The sequence below is a fragment of the Protopterus annectens genome, chromosome 14.part0 (genome assembly GCF_019279795.1).
Source record: "Protopterus annectens isolate FY-2018-M chromosome 14.part0, PAN1.0, whole genome shotgun sequence".
NCBI classification, from domain to species: Eukaryota; Metazoa; Chordata; order Ceratodontiformes; family Protopteridae; genus Protopterus; species Protopterus annectens.
Window position 1 is genome coordinate 346,341,464 of NC_056748.1, and position 25,459 is coordinate 346,366,922.

At 38.9% G+C, this 25,459-nt stretch overlaps 1 protein-coding gene across 1 annotated transcript in view; it reads right to left on the reverse strand.

Annotated features, from left to right (window-relative positions):
* Positions 1-25,459, reverse strand: part of LOC122788980 (SEC23 interacting protein) — a 1,679,302-nt gene that overhangs the window by 362,816 nt on the left and 1,291,027 nt on the right. Inside the window, exon 16 of the mRNA XM_044056073.1 lies at positions 12,209-12,394. Within this exon, the coding sequence (XP_043912008.1) occupies positions 12,209-12,394 (186 nt within the window). The remainder of the gene's footprint in view (positions 1-12,208; positions 12,395-25,459) is intronic.

Sequence of the window (25,459 nt, forward strand, 5' to 3'; positions counted from 1 at the left end):
GCTGTAGCAGGCAACTGAGTAAATGTCAGGAAAATCCTACTAGGACAGCTGAACTTTACTTGGGGTTAATCAGAGTCTCTTTAGTTGATGACAGGTGTGTATCCAAGAAGATTGAATGCTGTAAATAAATCAAAAGGTACTTTAACAAAATATTAGTTTAAGGGTGTGCACACTTATGCAACCAGCTTACTGTACGTTTTTTATTTTTTTATATTTTTTCCCCTAACAGGTTTGTTTTTCAATTGAACTGTACAGGTTACAGGTCACATTAAAGGTGGGAAAAGTTCTGAAATGATTTATTGTGGTCTCATTTTTTTATATCGCAAAAACTTGGCATTTTAACAGGGGTGTGTACAATTTTATATCTACTGTATATCATAAAAGCAGTTAAAATAAATAGATAAAAAACTGTGATATAAAGTGAAAATAAAGAATGAAAACATTAACTTATGTACAAAACCATTAACCGTGGTAATAAACACACTAATATAGTAGCATTTAAACAACTAATCATGGAATAAAATATTCCTAGCTTGCTGAGACAAACTACTTTTCAACCACCCCATTATTCAATCTAAACTCTATCAAATCTCTTCCATAGGGCTGTCTTCTCAGTCTCTTACATGGTTTAAAAGCCATCTCTCTGATAGGCAACATGCCGTCAAATGGCAGCACTCACTCTCCCCCACCTCCACAATCCCACTGGTGTCCCACAAGGTTCAGTCCTTGATCCCCTTCTATTTAAGATATTCATAAACAACCTACACCAAGCTATACCACGTACCTCCTTCGTCCAATATGCAGATAACTCAACTATAGCCTGCTTCGCACCCAACTCCAGCATCCTTCAACAAACGGCCCAAACAGCTTTCTCTACTGTTGAATCTTGGCTCCACAAAAATCATCTTTCATTAAATATCAAAAAAATCAAACTTTATGCTGTTCACTCCTAAAAAAGTACCACTATCAATTTACTAGACTTTAACATTCTCTCACTGAACTCAATAAAAATTTAACTCGTAGCTAGTATGAAACTCTTAGGAGCCATAATTGATGACAATCTAACATTTGATTTACATATCCAATCCAACATCTCAAAAACCTTGGGCTTCTCTACAGGCATAACAAATTCCCCTCCCTATCAACAAAACAAGCCTTAGCCCTCTCCTATCTACTTCCCTCTCTAACCAATGGTGCTCCCTTTACTAAATAAGCTGCAGTCCTCTCTGTAATAAAATTAGAGTTTTGCTACAACAAGATTGCCAAATTTGCTTCTAACTGTCATCATTCAACCCATCACTGTATAGCCTTAAGAAATTCTCAGTGGCTCAAATTCCCATATTACCTACTACACCTTCAAGTACCTCTCACAGACTAATTTACAAACCACAAGACTGCCCTGCACTCAGCTCCTTATTTTCCCCTTACTCCCCCACTTGGTCATTATGATCAGAAAATCAAAACCTACTACAAGTTCACACCTAATCTACCTGCAGGTAATCTTTTATACTCCTGGACTATTGCTATATTTTGGAACAACCCCCTCCTCTGTCCATTCTGAACAACATCCCGTTAAATTCAAAACTGCCCTACACATGCACCTTCTCTTCAAATGGATCTGCAAATGCTCCACCTTGTCTAATGCTATCTCTTAACTCTCTTTTCCCTAAATTCAGACCCAGTACTGCTTTTCTTAACTACGTAACCACCTAAACCACACCTTTCCTCTACATGAATTCTCCCTGACACCCTTTTCAACCATTACTAATTCTTTTATACTTCACTTTAAGCATACCAGCTACTAACTATAACCTCACGAAGCTGCTGTCTACTTGTCTTTCCTCGGCTTTATTTTCCCTTTGTACTTAATATCAGATATAGAATCTATAGCTGCTCCACACTCAAACTGATGGATCTTGCTCAATTTAACTTGATTTTCCTGATACTTTTATTATTGTTTGAATTTGTTAATTTTTGCATTGTTTGAACTTGCTTACTTTTGTCTTCTTGTATCACTTTATTGCCAAATTTTGTATTGTAGTGATTCTTGTAAATATTCTAACAACCTCAGTTTGTCTGCTATCACACTGGATTCCCCCCAAATGTGTGTTGCTATGAGAAAACAGTTGGATGAGATTGCCTATTGCCACAGTGAGTGCTTTTCAACACAGGGGAGTAATAGCTGGTCCCTCCTTGTTTGCTGATGTACCAAACCACTGATATATTGTCTGCTTGAATCGCAACTGTCCAAAAGGGGAAGGGTTCTGGAAGGCCTGCAATGCTAAAAGCATTGCTCTCATCTCTAGCACACTGATATGCAAGTTGGCCTCTTTGGAGGACCAACTGCCTTGCACTGATCTCTCCAGAAAGTGCCCCATTCTGGGAAGTGTCCGTGGTCACTACAGCCTTGAGCTGAAGGAGAATGAAAGGATGGCCTTGTAGAACTTAATCTAAATGTATCCACCACCAGCATTATTTTTTGCATGCCTGAGTGATCCTTAGTTGTGTTGACATGCGCTGGTGAAAAATGGACCATTGTGTTGCTAGCATCCACTGAAGAATTTTCATATGAAACCTTGCTAGAGGAACTAAAATTATGGCAGCTGTCATTAACCTAAAGGCCTGAGGGATCATCCAGGCTGAAACACGGGTACTGCAAATTAGTCTCCTGACTTGGAATCTTATAGTCTGTACTCTTGAGAGAGAAAGAGAAGCTGTCACTAATGTCGTGTTGAAAACTGCTCCTATGAATTTCAAAATTTGAGTTGGTCGTAGGTGAGACTTGTAATTTATGATTATCCCCAGATGAAAACAAATCTGAAGTGCCTGATCCCTTGCCCTTAGTAACAGATGCCTGATCTGGTAGGTAATGAACCAGTCATCTAGATATGGAAACACTTGGAATCCCTGCAGTCTTAAGTGAGCTGCCATCACTGCCACACATCTGGTAAACACCCTGATGGCTGTGGTGAGAACAAAGGGCAGTGTTCTGTACTGGTAGTGGCTGGCTCCCAGTCGAAAGCATCAGAATACCTTCTGGATTGTTTGTTCATCTTTATGTGACAGTACGCATCTTGAAAGTTCATCTACCACATCCAATCTTCCTTGCCCAGAAAGGGGAGAATGGACTGAACAGTGACCATCCAAAACTTTGTATGTGAAACTGACTGCTGAAATCCAAAATTGGTCTCCGGTCCGCTGTTTTCTTTGTACTAAAAAGAATCTTGAGCAAGTTCCATATTCTATTTGGTCTGGTGGGACCTCTTGGAAGACTCTCTTTTCTAGCAGCTTTTGTATTTCTAGTGCTGCTTCCTTCGCTGAATTGAGTGGAACATCAGAAATTTTTCCATAAAGTTGGAGGTGGAAGAGAAAAGGGAATTATATAAGCTTTGGAAATAAATAACCTTCTGTACCTATGTATCTTTTGGTATGTAGCCAGGCTCTCTGGTACAGGGATAGTTGATCGCAGATTGCCTCCAGAGGGGGAAAATTGGGTCTTCTTTCAGGAGCACTGATAAGGTCCATCAGAGAAATAGTCTCTGGACCCCTGGTTTTGCGGTCCTCCTCTGACATGGGGATGTCATCTATTACAGATCCCCCTATGTCCCTAGTAGAACTTTCTCCATATGTGCCCTGAAAAGGACCCTGGGATTTTCTGAACATTTTCCGACCACCTCATTGATTCCTAGGAAAAGGGTCTTTGAGGGATCAAGAAACATGCACCCACTGCAGAGAAGGTATTTCCATCCTTCTCACACCTGGATAATGTGCTCTTCACTTCTGGGCCACACAATGAACTGCCATCAAAGGAAGCAGTGATGAGTGAGGACTTGAAGGGCTCCACAAAATCACATAAGTGCATCAAGGCATGCCTCCTAATGGATATGCGTGAACCCACTGCCCTTGAGGCACCTCTGGCTGCATGAGAAATAAGCTTCATGGATGAATTCAAGAGGGATTTGAGAGTAAACAACTGACAGTCCACAGGTGATTGGGCCTCAGCAGAAATGGTCCCTGAAAGGGATTTTGAAAGTTCTTTGATCAAGTTACTTTGCAACCTATTAAATGTGCCAAACAGTTCAGCAACCTAACAGCAAAGTCTCTGAAGCACAGACACACTTCCCAAACTTGTCCATTGCCCTGGACACCTTGTTAGAGGGTTGAACTTTATTCGGCATGTTCCTTCTTTGTGGCCACCGCTGTGACCATGCCATTCCCAGGTACCCCCCTTCCTTCAAACTTCCTTCCCCACAGTTGGAGCCAGAATCCTATTTGGCCTCTTAGATATTGGGTCAACTGAATCAGGCTCTTTCTACTCCCACCGAGAGATCAAATCAATCAGCTCATCAAAGAGTGGAGTATCCCAGGAGGTAGATGGATCAGCTCCAAAGGCCTCCAGAAATACTGACTCCTCCAGGGAAGGGATGCTATGGGTCCAACCACCTCTCTGTTTAAGGATACAGTCATAGGAGGTTACTAGGCTAATGGCCCTAGGGCCCTTACAAGCTTTGCCAAGTTCAACCCTTGTTCCCTTAAGGGTCTAGGGACACAGGTGAAACCTCTAGGGTGAATTTGCAGTTTCCCATATAATCATCCAAGTTACACTTAAAAAGGGTTAATGAGGGGTTCCGTTTAATCTGTATTGGAAGTTTATTCTAGAGGAGAGGCAACCTCTGGGAGATTATCTGTCTCTCCAGCAAGTCCTGTTGATGTCACATGCTAGGTTAAGGTCCCTAGAGGGAGTAAATTGTGTACCATTTGACTTAAGAATGTGCAGCATCTCCATTAACGCAGGATCAGAAGTTATTCTGTATGCAAACTACAGGTCACCTCTGAGTAGTCTATATGATACAGAGCATACTGACAGTGATTTCAGTTTGTCCACATGAGACATGTGCTGAAGACCCTAAATTTTCATCGTGAAGAACCTTTGAGTTCTCTCCAGTTGCTGCAGGTGCCTGTTTAGCTACATATCAAAGGAAGCATTGTACTCTGTTATTGGCCTGATTGGGGGGGGGTTATAACCTCATTTATTCTGGAAGCTATGACCTTGACTAGCAGATGAGCAACATAGAAGGCCTTCCTTACCGCACTGGAGACATGGTGATCAAAAGTAAGGTTGCTCTCAACCTTTGTGCCTAAATACCTCACCACTGATTTAGAGCTTAGGGTGTTGTTATTTTATGGTAATCTGCAGGACATTGCCTTTGTCAAAGGGGACAATAATGTATTTTTTTGCACTGAGTTTAAGACCATGACTTTGCCACCAATCATAGGTTTGTAGAAGTCCTTCTTGTAGAATGTTGACATAATTTAGGGACTCAATGACTGCTCCCAATTTGCATCACCCACAAACTTTAACAGACCTTTTGTTTTTGCCTCTACTTCTGAGAAGTAGATTCCAAACAAAAGTGGCCTCAGCACCGATCCCTGTGGAACACCACTGGTAACAGGTCTGCTGGTGGAGTTGGAGTCCCCTATTTTGATTGTATGTGTTCTGTCAGTGAGCCAGTTTGAAACCCACCTGCCAGTATATGGGTTAACCCCCAGTTGGGTGAGTTGTTCAATGATGCCTGAGTGGGGGATTGTGTCAAAGGCCTTGGCCAAGTCTAGGTAGGTCGTATGCCCAAATTTGCCTTCCTTTTGAAGAAGTCCACCAGGTTCAACAGGCAGGATCTCCATTTAACAAAACCAAACTGGGTCGAGTCAAGTGTTTCAAGGTCTCCTATATCCTTGTTGATAAGGTCCATGATGATTCTCTCCATGGCCTTGCAGATAAGGTTGGTTAAGCTAATGGGTCTATAGTTCCAAGGTCAGTGGATGCACCCCCCTTGTGCAAGGACATGACAGTAGCCATTTTCCATTCAGCAGGGACAAAACCAGTGCTTAGGTTCTGGTTGAACAAGAGTACCCAATAGTGTTGCTAACTCATGTTTTAAACCACTGAGAAAGCAGCCTGGGATGTTATTAGGTCCCATACAAGCTGTGATTTTGGCCTTGGAGAGAACAGATAAGACCTGCACTTTAGAGATAATAGGTGGAGATTATATGGCAAGAATGTTTTGTGGTATATATAAGCAGGGACGGGGGAGATGTTTTCACTGACCTGTCTGCTAGCAGGTTGGCTACTTCCACTGGTTCAGTACATCATTCACTACCAGTTCAGTGCAAATCTGGGCTTTTCCTTTAAGGTTTTAGGTGTAGTTAAATAATGCCTTATTGTTATCCTTAGCTAGGGAAACTAATTTAATTTAGAGTCACAGTTAGCTTTAAAGGACTTTACAAAATGTCTTATTTGCTTGTTCAAGCTGAGAAGGGTGTGCTTTCAATTCTGAGATTGTTCCTTCTTGCTTTTATACATCAATTTCTTTCTCTTACTATATAACCTGTTTATGGCAGATGTCCACCAGGCAGGCTTGTTCTTTCTTGAGGATCTTGCTTTGGTTCTATCAGGAACATCTGAGTCAATACAATTGTATACACATTTATACAATGCATTGGTATATATATCCCACTATAGGTATCCTTGCCATCAGTGGGGACAGGAGCTTTGAAGCTATTAATGCCTTCTTGTCAGTGGCTGTAGTTGGCTTTGGAGAAGGTTTTTACCCTAATTTCTTCTGAGGGGGATCTGATGCTTTTGTTACTTCAAAAGACACTGATTTATGATAAAACTTCACCAGGGAGAGCTGCACACTTGTGGTGTTGCACTGTTCTGCCATGTTGGCGAGTAACAAGTCTAGAATGTTTGGGCCCCTTGTGGAGGTGCCAACTATCTACTCCAAGGCATTTGAGTTAATAAAGTCAAAGAACCTTTGGTCGAGTGTGTATGTAAACATATAATTTACCCAATGTACAGACAGGTAGTTAAAGTTACCCATAACCAGGATGGTCTCCAAATGAGATGTCTTCCGGAAGTGACTGTGGGGACCTTCACCCTCATCAAAATCAGTATCCTCAGTGAAAGACTCTTGTGGAGAAGCGAAGCACCTTCTCTTGTACTTTCTCTTCCTAGGGATTTCCTTGGTGGGTTGCTCTGGGGAAATGTCAGAAGACACAATGAAACCCTGCTGAGTGGTTTGGGGTTCTCGAGGTGGCTGTCCCTGTGGCACAGAATGATGAGGTTCCAAGCACCAGACACATCTGGAAGCTAGAGTGAAGATTGAAGGGGTGGGTCTGTCAGTCCTGTTGGAGCAGAAAATACCCTCTTCACTACGTCAAAGGCAGACTGCTCCAGAGAGAAGGAAGACCTCAGTGCTGAGAAGGCAGGCTTCTGGACCTCTGTCTTCTTCAGCCCCAAAAACAATCTCCCTGAAGAGGAAGTCGGAGCTGAGCTATCCAGTGCCAAAGCACCAAGGCCCAGAGATAGCTCCAAAACCTTCAGAAATTACTCCAATGCCTCAGATCTGACAAGGAAGCTTTGGATCCTACAGTCATCTGACTCCGAAGACGTCGGGGCCAGAGCACTCACTAGTTAGCTTTGGATCTGAAGATAAGGCTATCTTCAGAACCAAGCCAGATGGACCCAGAAAGGCTTGGATCCAGGGACTCTGAAGCAACCAAAGGGATCAGAGAAGGAGTATGAAGGTGTGGTAGACAGATGGGTCTCTTGACTCAAGGTGATAAGAACCAATAAAAACAAATCTGGATTTATGCCAAGAGAAACTTCCACATCATTCTGTCTACAGTTTCCTCAGTCAAACTCCTGGATGAAAAAGATAAGGAAAGGGATGGGGACTTTGACAGGCACCTTTCCATAAAAGGGGAAGAAACCCTGGAAGACATAGGATTAAAAGAAAGAGAATACCTGGTTCTTGGAAGAACACTGGGACCTGAAACAGTCTGATCCATAGGTTTCTTTGCTGGATCCGAGGATATAGGATCCATCAGTTTTGTTTTTTTCATATCTGAAGGGGAGGGGCTTTGAGATATTCTCAGATCCAATTTTGATCTCTTCCTAGAAGGCTGCAATGTTGGAGTCAAGAAAGTGGAAGGCTTTGGAGACTGAGATTAGGACTACTTAGTTTTAACCTTGGGGGACTGAGCCTTAGCAATAGCTTCACCAAAGGGTGATGGTAATAAACCTTTCAGGATAAGCTTGTTTTATTTTTTCTATCCACAAGAGCCATGGGATTGAAATTGTGGCAAATGGATCAATCTCCTGAAGAAGCTGTGGGCCTAAACAATATACACAAAGAGTACAGGCATCTGAAAGAGGCAAGCTGTGCCCACATTTCAGACACTTTTTAAAGCTGAAAGGACCCTTCTCAGCCAGGCCAGCAACTGTAGCCAAAAAGGAGTAATACAAGACAAGATTTTTTTTTTGTTTTTATATATATATATATATATATATATATATATATATATATATATATGTATATATATGGTTCTACCTGACATAATCGAAACCCCAGAACACCGACAACGAAATTACCGACACCACATAACCGACAGTGCAAAAACACGAAACCTCACATGCCCGAAAATGAAATAACCGACGGTACACAAACACGAAACCTCATACACTGCACACACCACAATAACAACAATCAACAAACAAAACACATCCCCTGTCCAAAAACCACACACACAACACAAGCACACCAAACTCCCTACAAACCCACACTAAACCACACATACACAACTATCTACAACCCTAACCCAAACCCTAACCCTAAGGTCCGTCACTATCGATACTCAGCTAACCCGGCCCTAACCCTAACTCACTTAACCCGCCCCTAACCCAAAGACTATCACTACCGCACACTTACCTAACCCAGTCCCTAACCCTAACTCACTTAACCCACCCCTAACCCAAACACTATCACTACCACACACTTACCTAACCCGCACCCTAACCCTAACTCACTTAACCCGCCCCTAACCCAAAGACTATCACTACCGCACACTTACCTAACCCAGTCCCTAACCCTAACTCACTTAACCCACCCCTATCCCCACAGACCGTCAATATCCACACTTACCTTACTCGCACCCTAACGTCCGTCACTACCGCATACTTACAGAGCCTTTTCCCATGTCGGCATCCTCGGCGTCGGTGTTTTCATCCATCGCGTCGGTCTTCTGCATTGTCGATCTTCTGGCGCTTGCGATTCGCTTGTCAGTGTTTTCCGCTGTTGATGATGTCAGGTAGACCCATATATATATATATATATATATATATATATATATATATATATATATATATATATACAATGGTAATAGAACTACTCCAGCATGTATAAACAGGAAAAAGGGGGAAAAATACCAACAATGGTGTAACAGAGATGCAGCACTGTACGAGGGTAAGGGATTAAAGTATATGAGAGAAATCTAAGATACTAAAGAGATTTTTAAGAGAAAAAATACACTTGTCTGACACAACAAGAAACCACAAAACAAGGAAACAGCAAACTAAAGTAAAAAGCCCTCAAGCCGAAGAAGCCAAACTGGTTTAACGCTCTTTATTGGAAACAAAACGTTTTCGCCCCTGCTATGCAGAAAGCTTCATCAGAAAACCGACACAACTCAAGAGCTAAGGCTGACCATGTGTTTTCACAAAAAGCGGCAAACAAGATCTAGGATATAAAAGTGGTTGGTGCATTGAGGGTAAGGGAGAAGCTAGAGAGCTTTTTGTTTACCATGAGCTTTAGTAATGGCAAAGTTGGATCCGAACCCAACGGTTGAGGATAGAATAAAAACTAACAACATCAGATTTAAGTTTTCACTTGGCTTTTAGTTTTTTACTGTTCTTATCATTAAGTGATCATCCATTTCTGGTAGCATTTCTCTTCAGGGAAGGTAAATTCCAGTCCATTTCTTCGATTTTTTTTCTAAAAGTTTATTTTTCAGTGGATTCTCACTAACATCTTCTAGAATATTGAAAGTTTTCTGAACATCAGAAAAAGATATCTTTAGTTTTGCAGGAAACAAAAGCTGCGCTTTGATGTTATTTTTTTTCAAGTTTTTTGTAAGAGGAATGCAAGCTTTCCTTTTTGTCAAGACAGTCGAAGAGTAATCATTGTCAAATCTTATATTTTCTTTTATTTAATCAGATAATTTGCCCAAGCAGTCCTCAGAACTAAATCTTTATCTTGACTAGAAATAAATTTTACTATCACTGACCTTGGAGATGGAGGATTTTTCTTTAAGGGGGTGTTAGGTAATGATCTGTGAGCCTTCTCTGTACTAAAAGAAAGGGCTTCAGGTAAGTTTAGTATATTAGGCAGCCAGGTGTTCAAAAACTGGATTATCCAGCTTCTTCTCTCTCTGGAATACCATAAATCCTAATGTTGTCTCTTCTGGATCTTCAATTTGTTTTCCATAAATACATTTTTGTCTAAGAACAAATTCCATATGTTTTCCACTCTGTCATTCTTCCATCAAAATCATTCATAGCTTCCTCAACACTCGAAATCTTAAGAACTTCACTTAGTACTTCTACCTGTTTTTTAATTTCATCTTTAATGTTGTTTATTTTGTTATCTAGTTTGTCTAACTTCAGTGAAAGATAATTTTTGCGGCTGAGAATAGATTATGTCTTTTTTCATTGCAGAATGCAGTGCACTAGGTTTAAAATGGCTAATTCTGAATGGTATAAATCTTTAGTATTACTCTGATAGGAAAAGATGGTATAAAATATTTCAAATTTAATTCTTCTTGAAGAGAATTTTAATTATACATCCATCTTATTCTGAAGAGAGCTGATTGATTTTTGACAGAAAATTCCTGTCAAAATTATTAAAAAGGAAGCAGAGTAAAAAATCAGTGCTGTTAACGGCTCGCCATTTTGGCCACCTCCAACTGTACATAATTTTTTAATAGCAAGGGAACAAGCCAGTACAGAGGTTTCACATGAAGAAAAGTGACAGGCTCTCTTTTATGGGTCTTATAAGTAAACTCAGGAGGCATCAAAAACAAACAAAGGACATGGGTGAAATCCTATAACTGGTGCAGGTCCTAATGGAAGCCAGACCAAAAAAAGCAACAATGAAACAGGTAATTAGTAGAGGATGTATAACAGATAACTACACTGAAGAAAGCAAGGGAGAAGCAAACAGGGCAAGTATACTCATGATGAGAATCATAGGAATTTGGTAAGCATCAAGATTTGCAACTAACTCAAGAACATTTAGAATATTTGGTTGGAAATGTCTCCTAAAATATTTTTACACCCACATGTAGGTCACATAAAATGTTCCCAGCTACATCCCTGGATTGTTGGAGAAGTGATATATAATGTAAAGGGAAGTGGGGACTGTAGACTGCTCAAGAACTATAATGACAGACTGAAAACCATAAATGGGAGCCTAACCCAAGATACAGTACAATTAGACAAAGACTTGCTCCTTTTAGGAGCTAGACTGGGCCTAAATCAAGATGGCCTCAACAAGAAAACTGTTTTATATGCTAATGCAAGTGGGAAGACAAGGGATTACTCACAAGTGAAAGATTATGGAATCCCTGACTATAGGGAGGTAAAAACACAAATGCAAGAATTGAAGCAAAGGGAATGGGAGGTGCAGAGTGGGTAACAGGGAAAGCTTGAAAACAAACATAGATCACTTGGGAAACATATGGGAATTTAGAATGATCTACGGACAAGAGAGGAAAGTATTTGAGAGAAAATACAGTAAGATTAATAGAAATAGATGAGACAGTAGAGGGGGAAGTTTTCCCTGACGATCTTTAAAGGTATACCCTTGGAGACAGCAGAAGGGAAAAAGGAGGGAGGGAAAATAAGAAAATGGAAGAAAAAAATCGTAGTGGTAACAGTCATGAAAATGGAGAGGAGCTCCAGTTTCTAAATGGTTAGAACAGTTTAACTTTCCTCAACTCATATATGCAAGGGATATGACAAAGACAAGCTTGTATCCTTACAGTCGCAAATGAATAATTTTATTTCATATATGGGAAAATAAAGGAGAGAGTTCATATAACATTCGACTCTCATAGCCTCCCTCTCACTAACAAGGAAAAATACCTGACATGCAAACATTTCTCACCTCTACTGCAGAACGGAAAACTGTGTTCTTTAATAAACCTGATCAATGCAGTCATGAGTCAGAGAATCTGATTATTAAACCAGACTTTAAAAAAATTTACACAGATTTCTTTTATTAATCAGATAACTGCAGCCATGGAATAAAAAATATGCTTATTATCAAACTGAACCTCTTAACTGGCAAAACTTTATTTCTGATGTTACCTTCAACCACTTGTTTTTCTTCTTCTTCTTTGATCTGGTGTGCTACTTTCTCTAGTTCAGCTTGTAGCTGCTGAGAGGATGTGTGTGCACGTGCAAATTCATTCAGTGTCTGCCATGCACTCTTCAAGGAGCTGATAAAACCTTGCTTCAAATCTGACCCCATGCGTGACAGACTCTCCTTCAATTCTAAGAGATAAAATGCACAAATACATATGTATCACGAAAAATAAATAAAACCATGTAGACTATACATTTCAAATGTCATCTACTGCTGGTGCTCATATCTCAAAATGCATTGGATTAATAATCATGTACTGCAAATTAAAAAAAAAGAAAGAAACAGTAATTCTGAAAACAAGCAAGAGATCACTTAAACCCAGTCCAACGTTTTTTTTACAAATATGACAATGTACAAATCTTACTTAAGCATCAACTTATTTCCCCCCTCAAGGGGAATTAATAATATTGGTCCCATACATACTTGATTTCCATCACCATCTCTTCTGATAGTTTATTCTGGTCATTCATTAACTTCTCTCCACACCCACTTTGCATCTTCAAATTGTATCTTTTTATTATCATGTACTTCAGAGAAATTTGACTACAGAAATAGTCCACACAAAAAATATCCATAGTTTAAACAAAATGAAATAAACCCACATTCAGTCTCAGTCTGATGTATAGTAATACATGCAATGTAGTAAACAGATGAAAGGCAGAGATGCACAACAATATCCCAATATGAGAACATGGTTGTTCAAATACACAGAAAGAAAAACAGACTCACCAGAGTCAGCAAATCCCTTTCCCTCTAACCATCTGCTGATCCATCCCTTCATTCAGTGGCCAAGAGGCATGAATCAGTTGTTACACAATCCTGGGTATTTATCCTTGCTGGACAAAAATCCTCAGTAATACACGCACCTCTCTTAGTCCACTAAAATCCTCTTCTGTTGCTGATATTACTACAAATCATCCTCATCATGTATTTTTTTTTTTTTTTTTGCAAGCACAAACCGGATATGAAGAGTCCTTTCTTTTCAAACCCATCTGTTATCTTGACAGTTTGTAATCAAAATGAGGCTGGATATACACTTAATCTTCTCACACCTTAACTTAGCCATAATTCTTGCAACTCACTTTTCAAAGAAGATAGCTAGAGACATCTCATACAATGTATGTATCAAATGCACGCTCCTCATCCACATACTTCTAGCAAGCCATGGTGATTGTCAGGTATACTGTTCTCAACATACTCAAGAGTATAAAATTATATATGCAACAATTTCAACCCAAATATTCAAAATCCCCCAGATGTTGTTAAAATATCTAAACAAGGTAAATAAGGCTTCAAATTTATGTCAGGCCAATGATATGGCCATGTTTCTCTCCCACTCTCTATTTCATTACAAGAATGCTTGATACCCTCCATTAAACTATGTATGCCCTATTCATTAAGTGAAAAGGATTCAGCCATCAGATCTGGCTTCCATCAAAATTATATTCACCTTGGTATGGACTTTGGCAGAACTGTCATCCTTTTCAATATTCTTACAGTGCAAACTATTTGACAAGACCCTTTAAAAACTAGCCATTATGAAGCCCAGATATCCTCTGACATTTTTTGAATGTTTGTGAGCTACTAAAATCCATCATCTGCTCCCAATACTGCAAGATCTGGATCTCCCCAGGCTTATACATATTTATGAAAGATTGTATTCAAGTGGGCTATGTGGACCTTTAGAAGTATATATTATGCAGCACACCTCTTTTTCAAGAACATGCATGTTAAGCTCTTCTAATCTTTCTATCTATATATATGGCTGCTGAAATACGGTCTACATCCTTGCAAATCCTCCAGGAAGTAACTGCATAAGCATGTGTACCACAGCAGAGTACTGAAGAAAAGGTCACTATAGCAGTAAATCATATAATCTGGGTACTCACCAGTAAAGTGACATGTATCCAAATGTAAATGGGTCCAGACATCTTTTCTTTTAGTTGTTTTGGTCCCACGTGTACTGGTGCAGTAATCTCTTACCAATATAGGTACTGAGATGAGGTAGTGGGAGATTTCTAGGCAAGCAGCAATGAGATCACCTGTAACAGTTTTTTGAGACTTCAAATCCCCTAAAGGGATTTCAAGAAAGGATGAATGACATATTTAACAGTGTTTAAAGGTGTTTAGGCTTACTGCTGCTATTCAGTGGTAGCCAGACTCTTTGTAGCAGTATGTGCTTTTAACTTTTTTCTCTAATTTTTGTAGTAGATGGGAGCAGGTAAAATTCAACGCACTATAAAGAATTACGATTATGCCTCTCCAGTAAATAATCCATTGTTGTGCATTATCTACATGGATGTCAATGCCTACCACTCAAACTTTACTGTCCAGGTAAATGTCTTGACAGCTATATCTTAAACACATCTAGTTGATTGTGAATGGATACAATCATAATCCTTGATACTGTATTTATTGTAATAAAAGGCAGTACACAAAAGGACAGTTTGATAGTTTGCTTAGCAACAGGCAACCCCTCTTCTCTTTTCATGAAGAAGAAAGGTTGATCAGATTTCTGGAAAGTAAGCAATACTGGTATAATACTGTCTATGAAAATTTACAGTCAGTAATAAATGTTCTCAAACATTCTGGCAATTAGGAAAAACACTGGAAGTCGAACTGTTTCAAGAAAGTAGCAAAAAAACATATTTAGCATAAAAGTAAGATTTTTTTATGATGATCTCTAATTAAGGAGTATTGTAAAAGATTTACACAACAAAGCCTGCATTTCAGAGAGATTCACTTCCCTGAAACAGCTACCACAAATAAAGATAATTCCTATGAGACACAAGTCCAACAAATGTGATGGTTTAAAGGGAGGGAGGGTTAACAAAATCCAAGTCCCAAGAAGGTTAATTTTGTTTTTTTTTAGAAGAAATTACTACTTAACTATAGGCTAGGAGTTACCTCTCATTTCCATACAGTAATCATAACTATAACAGCAGGCACAGAGACAGGTTGCTTTTCTATTTTCTTAATATGTAGGAAAATGGTTTTTAAAATTATCTTGAAGGAATTTTTCTGCGGTTATGTTGCCAGTAATTTCATTATACAAATTAAAGAACTGTTTTTTTCAGATGTCAGCTTACATTAATAGGAATTATAATCCAGACGTGAGACTCCATTTTTATTAGCCTATTTTCTCATTCCCCACACCAAATACAGTCACAGGACAGGTCTAGTCAGTCCAAGTCTTGTGTCTAATATGATATGAACACAGAGTATCTGACAACATCTTACCTTTAGATCTCTAGTCACAGAACAACAGATGCCTTGTTCTCCAAGAATGGTCTATTTCTACTTTGATATATACTGACAAGACACCAGATGTATCTTTGGGTGGTGGTAACAGCCATACTTTTCAACATCTTAGTGAAACAGTTACGGACAAAGCAAAAAAATAAAACACAACTAAAACTTCATCTATCAGCTCAATGGATCTGCTCCTATACCTCTCCAGGATAAATGCCACTGTTATCTTTAGCTTGCCATATCATCAATCCATTTCTCTTCATTCAGAGTCCTATACCCCACACCCAGTCTTCACTAATCCAGGAATAGTTTTACTAGCATCTCCCAGCTATATACATTATTTTGTCAAAGAATGCACCCTCAACCTCTTTACTTCTAATAAATCTTATGACAGCCACATATACAATTGTCTATGAACCTGCTTCATACCTCTCCTCTTAACTAGTATATTAACATTTTCTGCCCTACCTAGTTCCTTACCTCACTTCCACTTCTTTGAATTTCTAAGCACTAATCACATGGTCAATTCTATATCTTACAAACCCACTAATGCATCTCTTCAAATGGCCAACTGTTCAACATTTAGTAATGCAAAAGCATCTTTAATGTTGTAACAGTTACCATTACATTCATATGAATATGATCAAATTAGAAAATGTATGTATAATTATTAACATATATTATTTAATGTCTGTCCATTGGATATTACTGAATGTCTGTATAAAAATGTTTGTAATATGTTGGAACTTTTCTCCCTGAGCCACCACAGAAAAGGATTTTATGACTAAACCCAGTTGGACAAATCCGGTAAAAAAAAGCAAAATAATATAAATACATAAAATAAATACTGTGGGGACAAAGGCCCAACATCAGGGACATATTTTAAATATTACTCTTATATACTTAAATAGTTGCTAGAACAACAGGTCTTGCATTTGCAGGAATTTTTCTGAAGGATATGAAGTCTGAATGTCTGTCATTTTTTTGTACCTTCAGTCCTCAATGATTTTCCAGAAAAACACAAACGGCATGAAGAACAGATCAAAAATATGAGTCAAAATCTGTACATTCCGTGAAATTCTGGACTGCTGAAAGGTATGGTTATAGCATATACGGAATATGGCTGCATGGGTGGGGGATGTGAATGGCAGAATCAGACTGAAATACATTAATGTGGCTATTGTATCTTTCATCTGAATGATCAGAATATTTTTTAGGGAGCAGTTTCATGATCACTGTTAAACATCGACACAGCTTGTCAAGGGACACTATATAGAGCAACAACCTAAAATACATTACCATAGCCATAATTATTTTTCAGTCTCTTCACACTAAGACATCAAAAATGTGCAGAGAATGTGTCTATCTTTTTCAGGGGGGACAGACTATGTCAAATAATCACTTATATGGCTTGTTGGCAGGCAATGTGCATGTATCTGAGAGCAAAAATTCAAAAACACTACTGAGGCATTTATTTCTTTCAATTTTATCACGATTAAACACCAGAGTAGGCCCAGTTTCATACAGACTCATTTCAATTTTAAACCATGACTATAAAGTGTTTATGTCTATATTAGCTAGCAGGATAGCAAAGGTGCTGCCAAAATTGATATATATGGATCAATGTGGTTTTGTGGGCATGAGGCAAGCATTTGAAATTAACAGTACAATGATGATCCAGCAGGAAGCAGAATATAGGAAAATACTGCTGTTGTTGTTGGGTCTTGATGTGAGGAAAGCATTCAACAGAGTAAGTTGAGATAATATAAGTAGGACAATGGAAGCATTTGCATTCCGATTCAATAACAAGACTGAGGCAAAAATTAAAGTGGGAGGGTTCCTCTCAGATAAAGTTGTGTTTGAACACAGGAACCAGTTCCTCTCAGATAAAGTTGTGTTTGAACACAGGAACCAGCAGTGGCCCCTTTTCCTCTTTCCCCTTTATTTGCTTTATATTTAGAGCCACTGGCAAATAAAAGAAGGGACTCAGAAATTCATGAATATAATTCATATGATAATCAAGAAGTAGGTATTCTTTGCAAATGATAATATTTTGTAACTGATAAATCCAGAAAAGGACATCTCAGTGCTGTGGACCATTTCTGAGACAGTTTCAAGTCTTTTTGGGATATAAAATTAATGAAGATAAAACAAAGGCTATAGACATGCATTATATACCCGCGCACAAATTGGTTCAGCAAGCAATACTCATTTATTGAGACATGATAAGATGAAGTATTTAAGAGTATAGATTATAAAGGCTTCTGTTATGGCAGCTAAGGATATGTGGGAAGAGACAAAAGATAATACAAAAACTGAGAAAGTGGCAGCTCTTGTTTATGGATATGGATAGTAAGATACAAGCAGTGAAAATGTTTTAGTCACTTCAGTTTTATATACAGGTCAGCAATTTTTTTCATCCAGAAGAGAAGTTTTGGTCAATAATTAAAGAGTTGAAGACATTTATTTGGGAGTGAAAGAGGGCAAGAGTTCACTGAGATAAACTGATCCTTTCAACAACGCAAGGTGGTTTAGGATTACCTGATTTGAATGGATATTTTACGGCTACACAACACAAACAGACGTTTATAATTCAAAGTGGAAAGGGATAATGATGAAGCAGAGTAGAAGTTCAAGAAATAAAGAGAGAAGGAGATCTGGATGCAGATCTTTAAAAAAATATTAACAATCATACAGAACATTATACTTATAAGTAGTAAAAACTATTCCAAGAACTAAACCAAGATGAAAAAGGAGATTGTCAATAGGGATGACTAGAAGAAGGGGTACAAAAATAGGCAAGAGGAGGCAGGAATTTACTGGAGAAAGCTGGCAAAGGAAGCAAGGTGCTGGGAGGAAATAATTAGAGAAGGAAAGGTGACAGAGTGGGATGTGGCATGAGGTTGTTTGGACTGCATGCTGGAAACTGCCTTCCCTACCAGGGATTGATATCAGATTATAGGCATATATAAAGAGATAGGGGAATCATAAGTGAAAGACCTGTTCTGGTAGAGCATTTAGTGGAATCTAGAACAAAACTGTTGTTAAAAAGGGAGCACTAGTAGGGTATGTAAATTACTTCATCATAACAAGAATCAATCAGAGGAGGTTAGAAAAGACTGAGAAAAGAGACTGTAAAAAACAACTTATAAGGGAACAATGGAAGGACATATGTATGGCTACCAAATATGCAACAAAGTCCAGAAGATTTAGGATTTCTGCTTGGAAGTGTTTGCATAGGTATTTATATACCCCAAGCAAACTTCAAATAAGTTTTCCTCAGGTAGACAGCAAATACTGGAGATGTGATGGGGAAAAAAAGAGATAACTGAGATCATATGTTTTGGGAATGTAAACAGTTGGCAGATTTAAAAATTCACTTAAGAGTACTCTGTCAGAAGTATTGGGTGAACAAATGGCTGTAACTAAGGAAATGATTCTTTTGAGTAGGGACATATGATTTGAATTACCAAGACATAGTAAGGCACTGTTACGTTTAATTATTTTGGGTCCCAAAATATCAATTACTTGATAATAGAAATCAAAGTCTAAAGAGGAATTTTTAGAAAAGGGAAGGAGCAAATTACACAGAAGTAAATGGAAATTGTGGGAACAATACCTGAAGAATAATGTTCAAAAGGAGGAGTGAGGTTTAAGGGAAGGCAGGAATTGAGCAATTTATATAAAGTTGCACAGATAATAGTTATAAAGAAATAAAACATGTGTAATGTATGTAAATGGAAAAAAAATGTTACTATGGTTTGTCTTTTCTATTAATATATGGTTACCTGTGTCTTAAGTGATAATTTGACTTTTTGTATTACACAATTTTATTAAACACCAGCTGTAAACACAGAGAGGCTATATCTGTATTTGTGGGGAGGCAGGTTATCACAGCAAAGGGCAATTCACCAAGGCTATGGCCTGACTGGGGGCAATGTATGTATCTGACAGCAACAAAATGAAACACATTACTGTCACTATTATGTCTTTCACTTTCTTCAATATTAAAATCAAAAGCATGCACAGAGTAGTGGCTAACATTTTATTAGTGGGATAGGCTATATGTGAAAGAAAATGGCTACAATATGATCATAATCATGGATATGGCTTGAAAGGAGGGTGAGTGTACATGTCTGACAGCAAAAGGTTAAAGTACATGACTGTGGCCGCTATGTCTCTCAACTTCCTCTCAATCTCACATCATACATACAACAGAATATGTCATTTTATGGGAGGAAGGCAATGTCTGAAAGCAAACCGCAATTATATGATCAGTGTTAACCAGACACTGCTGTGGCTTTTGGGGAGCAGTGTATACGTTTGATAGCAACAAGATGAAATACATTGCAGGGGTAATTAATTCTTCACTTTCATTATAATCAGCTACCAAAAATGCATAGAAAAAGTGTCTTGTCTTTGGCTGGTGTAGAGAAAAGTAGGCTATGAGTGAAAGTGACTGACTGCTACTGTCACTTGATCCACAATTAAACATTCACTGATATAGAATATCAGGGACGATGTGTGTTTCTGTTTGTGGGGATCTGTCTATAAAAAAAATTTATCACAACTTTTCTATTACCTTTGCACTTAAAAGCAAAGCCTATCTATACTTGCAAATTAATATCCAGATTTGTTTTCCAAAAGTGTGACTAGAAAATGTCAAACTGTTTCAGAAACATAACCCTGAATTAACAGTATACACAGCTACCTGACAGAATGTGCCAAACAGACAACCTGCACTATATTCTGTTTCTACTAATTGTGAAAATATATAAATTATCAACACTATCCAATAGGCATCAGTGCTGTAGCCCCTATCACTTCTGCAAGGATTTAGGGGCAGCATGACTACTCCAACCATCCATTCATAGAAGACACCATGCAAATGATTCCTCTTTGTCTCCACCATGGAAATCAACCAGCCCATATGTGCCCTGGAGCACGCACCCTCCTTCCCCCCTAAGATGAGCACATCCATCCTCTGTACCTGAGCTGTGAAATATGAATCACTATTTGAATTTCATTGTTTGATTTGGCCTGGTGGAAGTTTGTCCGTTCTGGTTTATTGGTTTTATTGTTATATTGAAGTTTTCAGCTTGTGTATTTGAATTCATGTTATTCGGCCAACAATCAAGACCCTCGCTCTCCATGCCACCAGTGCAGCTAACTCCACTGTTTGAAGCAGCCACAATGGTATAGTCAAATTCAACACACTGCTCAGCACTGTAACTTATAATGACAAACTAGAAGTCTAAGTGTATTACACAAATGAACATCCCTTCTTCACATACTGACAAATTCAGTCTTAAAGGAGAAACTAACATATGGACTTTTATACACAGAAACAAAATGAAAGGGTTCACAGACCTTTTACTATCCTATCACAGCCTGACATGTTGCACTACACTTATTTTCCACTTGGGCCATTTTATTATAAAAGATATATATATATATATATATATATATATATATATATATATACACACACACATATATATATATATATATATATATATATATACACACACACACACACACACACACACATATATATATATATATATATATATATATATATATACACACACACACACGACTTCAGCTCAGGCTAAGCTATGCTGCACCACTGCACCAGCAGTAAATCCTATACATTTTACTAAAGCAACATTTTTAGACCTGTACTATGTAATGGCACACATACCATGGTCTGAAGCAGCCAAACTGGTAGGGTCGGGTCTGCTTTAAGATGAATTGTAATCCTTAAAGGCAGAACAAAAAAACGGTCATGTGTGTTTTGTTAATGTATTTCCTGGTGTTGTTTTCTGAATTTTTTAAATGAAGTCTGAAAGGGAGACTGTCATGTTGCCTTTTATATATGTAGGTACCAAAGCAGGTGGTACAAAGGCTTGACTATCACAGTCTGAGACTTGCATTATAGTTGGTTTCTATTGAGAATAGATGTCTTCAGCTCAGGATAGGCTATGTAATTATCCATTCAGAATACATCTTAAATGAGACTAATAAAAAAAATCACACACACACACACTTTTCCATCCACAACCCCTTTTCCCATTTTTTACACACTATTTATTTATTTTTTACTTTGACACTTGTTAACCGGGTATGTCCGACTGAGCAATAGCCCATTTTCACCGAAGACCTGGGGGGGGGAGCTCCATAAGAAAACAAATTACAAACAGAAGATAACAGTAATTACAGGAGGTTTTTAAATAAATGAATGACACACACAGTTTGATTGAGCACATGACAGAAGACATGTGTAATACATAGTACAATCAATGGTGGGGCATCATTCGGCAGAAGAGAGTAAGCTAGTAGCAATTAATGGTGGGCACAAAAAAGAAATTGCACACAGAACAGAGTATGGAGAAGTACAGGTCAGCAAGCTGAGGGGTAAATTGAGAAGAGTTAAAGACAGGTGAATTTGAAGGGAGTAGTTAGGGGACAGAAAACAAAGTACAAGGAAAAGTGGGGGAAAGGCAGTAATTGATTAAGTTTGGGCTTTGGCATGTACAGATCCAAGAGTTTAGTAGAGTTTCTGTTAATGCTTTTGTGAAGCTTTGAGTGTGGGAAAGATTTCTAATATTCAGTGGGGGTTTGTTCCAACTAGGGCAACTGAATAGCTATACAAGTTTTGTCCTATTCCTTTTTTTGGCTATGGATTGCTAAGAGAAACTGGTCAGAGCTCTGAAGACAGTGGGTGGGAGTGTACAGGGATATAAGCGAAGAGATGGTGGGGCAGGAGGTGGGTTTGTTTAAGATGGAGTGAATAGGAGACAGTTGGGGGAGTAAGAGTAGATGGGAGAATTCTAGCCAATTTAAAGTTAGCAAAGATAGGCAGTGGTGAGAGTTGTAGAGTTGATCTGCAGTGAACCTGGCAACTTTGCTGTGAGTGAGTTCAAACCTGGTCTTTAGAGAGGACTGTAAGTTTGTTGTGACAGCACAGGCATACAGAAGGCTGTGAAGAAGATAGGCATAGGCAAGAGAAAGTCTAGAGTCATTTGTGAGGTATTTTTTATTTCTATAAAACAGTCCAAGTTTTTGATGTGTCTTCTTTACACAGTTTAATATGTGGAGAATTTAATGTGGTCAATGATCACACCCAATAGTTTAGCATGTGTTTCAACGTTTATGACAGTGTTAAGTGATGTGATGGCAAATGATGATAAAGGGACTTTGGAAGAAATATTAGAAGTTTGTATTTTTTGTTAACGTTCTATGAGTTGATTGTAAGTAAGCCAATTTTTGACAAAGAGAAAGGAGTTTTGTTTGAGTGAGTGAGTGGAGGTCAGAGAGACTTTCAAAGGTGGAGATGATAGTGGAGTTGTCAGCGTATTGTATGAATGAAGAATGAGGGCAGGAAGTATGAAGACAGTTAGTGAAAATGTTACATAGTAGTGGTCCGAGAATGGATCCTTGTGGTATGCCTGCACTGACAGGGAGAAAGAGGGAGAAGGAAGAGAGCCATTTGACAGCCTGCTGCCTGTTGGACAGGCAGCTAGAAAACCATATCAGGGTAGGGTTAGAGATATTAAGGTCAGACAGTTTGGTAATAAGCTTGAGGTGGGAGACCATGTCAAAAGCTTTGGAGAGATCTAGGAATAGACAGAAGACTAGTTTGTTATTGTCTCTGGCTTATGCGATAGCTTGGGTGAAGGAAATTAGAACAATGGTAATGCTGTGGTTAGAGTGGATACCATGATGGGTTGGTGTGGGTAGGTTTTCTTGCAGTAGTTAGTCCTGGAGTTGCTTATGAATACATTTTTCTAGTAACTTAGAGAGGGGGATAGAATGGCTATGCAGTGGTAGTTCAAGAAATCAGTGGAGTGTACTCCCTTGTGGATAAGAATGGTACAGAATTGTTTCCAGATGGAGGGGACAGAGGATTCTTAGAGAGAACAGTTGATTAAGATGGAGACAGGGTAAGCTAAAGAGCTAGTGTCAAGCTTTAGGATGTAGGGTTTTAGGTTATCCGCTGAGGGACAGCACTGCTTTAGTTTGTTGAGAACAGACTTTACGTAGGTAGTGAGGATGGGTTTGAGTGTGAAGGTACTTGTATATGTTGAGGGAGGTTGGGGATAGGAGCGGTTAGTGGTGTTACTACTGTGGGTTAATTTGGTAATGGAGTTAATGAAGTAGAAGTTAAAAATGGTAGTGGTTTCCAGAGGAGGGTTGTTGGGAAAAGGGTTAGAATAACTAGGGCTACCAGGGTACAGAATTTTATGTTGTTCAAAATTTTTTGTGATCCCTGTGATGGCTTGATTGGGTTTTTGATAGAAGTTTTTCTTGTCACTGATGATCTGCTTTTTGGTGAGGTTATGGAGTTGTTTGTAGTTTTGTAGGGGAGTCTGGGATTTAAATTTTAACCCATTTTCCAAGCATTATTTCTTTCATGCATTAGAAAGCAAGTAGACTGACAGCAATGATGCAGAGTGGGATTTTATTCTAATTTTCCAGCGGGGAGCCAAGGAGTTGAGAATATTAAGGAATATAGTGTTGAATTTGTGTACAGCTCTGTCAAGGGGTAAGTGGAGAAGAAAAGACCAGTTTATGGAGGAGTGTCTGTCACTGAGTACCACAGGGTCGAAGTTAGAGTATGACGGTCTTTGTATTTGTGTGATTTACATTGTTGTAGGGCATATATTTGGATGCAAATGGGGGAGTAATCACTTAAAGAATCAGGCAGTGTTTTGGGGTTGTGGTATAGGTTAGGATTGGAGATAAGGATCCGGTCCCAAGATTGTGCCAGAGTTGTTTGGCTTACTTAGGTGGGTTGGAGTGGTGATGAGTTGAGTGAAGCCATAAAGATTTATAGTGTAGTTAGGGGAATTGGGGGTGAGGGTTTGCCAATCAATGCTGACATCACCGAGTATTACAGTTTCATTAGGTATGAAGTGAGTTAACCAGGAGAGAATTTGTTCAAGTATGAGAATATTATTGCTTGGGGAAATATAAACTGTAGCAACTGCAAGGTTTTTGTGGCTAAGTTTGCAGTTGACTATTAAGAGTTCTGCTGGTTGAAAGCTGGGGAGGGAGATGTTGACAGTGGATATGTTAATTTGGCCAGCACAGAGTATAGCTACACCTCTGCTTTTTTGTTAAGTGTCCTGTCTAGGCAGATATTCTATCCAGGGGGAATAATTGTGTCAGTGTTGTGGGGTTTAAGCCACGTTTCTGTCAACTGGAAATCCATGAATGGAATTCACTGACTTAATTAAGAATGCTGTGTATGTTCTGGGGATATAATGTTAGTAATGTGGAGGGGAGAGTTAGTGGTAGGGAGCAGAATGTCAGCAGAGGCACTAGTCCGGGGGCCAGGGTCTGGGTGAATATCTCCTGAAAGGAATAATCTTTTGGTGATTTGTGCTAGAGGAAGAATTTTAGAGCATGAGGTTAGGTATTTGGATCCGCTTTTTAGGAGTAAGATGGGTGGAGGACTAGCTTGATCTTGAGAATGACTGGACTAATGTGGTTGAATAGAGACAGAGCTATTTCAAAGGTGTGAAAGTTTGTATGCCTGAAGGAGGATTAGTTAGGGTAGGAGAAAAGTTCCTGGGAGGTGATGTGGTATGGTAAGAGGACAAGTGTAAGAGTAGAAGAAGAGTAGTGGAGGTAAAGTTAAGTAGTATTATGTGAGTGGATTAGCAAGTATGTGGGGAGGGAGTTTAAGAGGAATAAGTGCAGGATGTGAGAAAAGCTGTAATGGAAGGTGGAGGTTAGTTATGAAGAATATTCTAGACTGGATTGAGGAGGAAGCTTTGGTGGTGTGACTTATGGTGAGCAAGTGGTGGTAAGTTCTACCAGGAAGTGAAGTGGGTAGGTAGTTAGGAAATGGATAAGTGGTGTTTGTGAGTAGGTGTGAGGGGGTGAAGAGATGTGAGGGGTAAAAGGTGGGGAAGGGTGTGGGGGTTATAGGT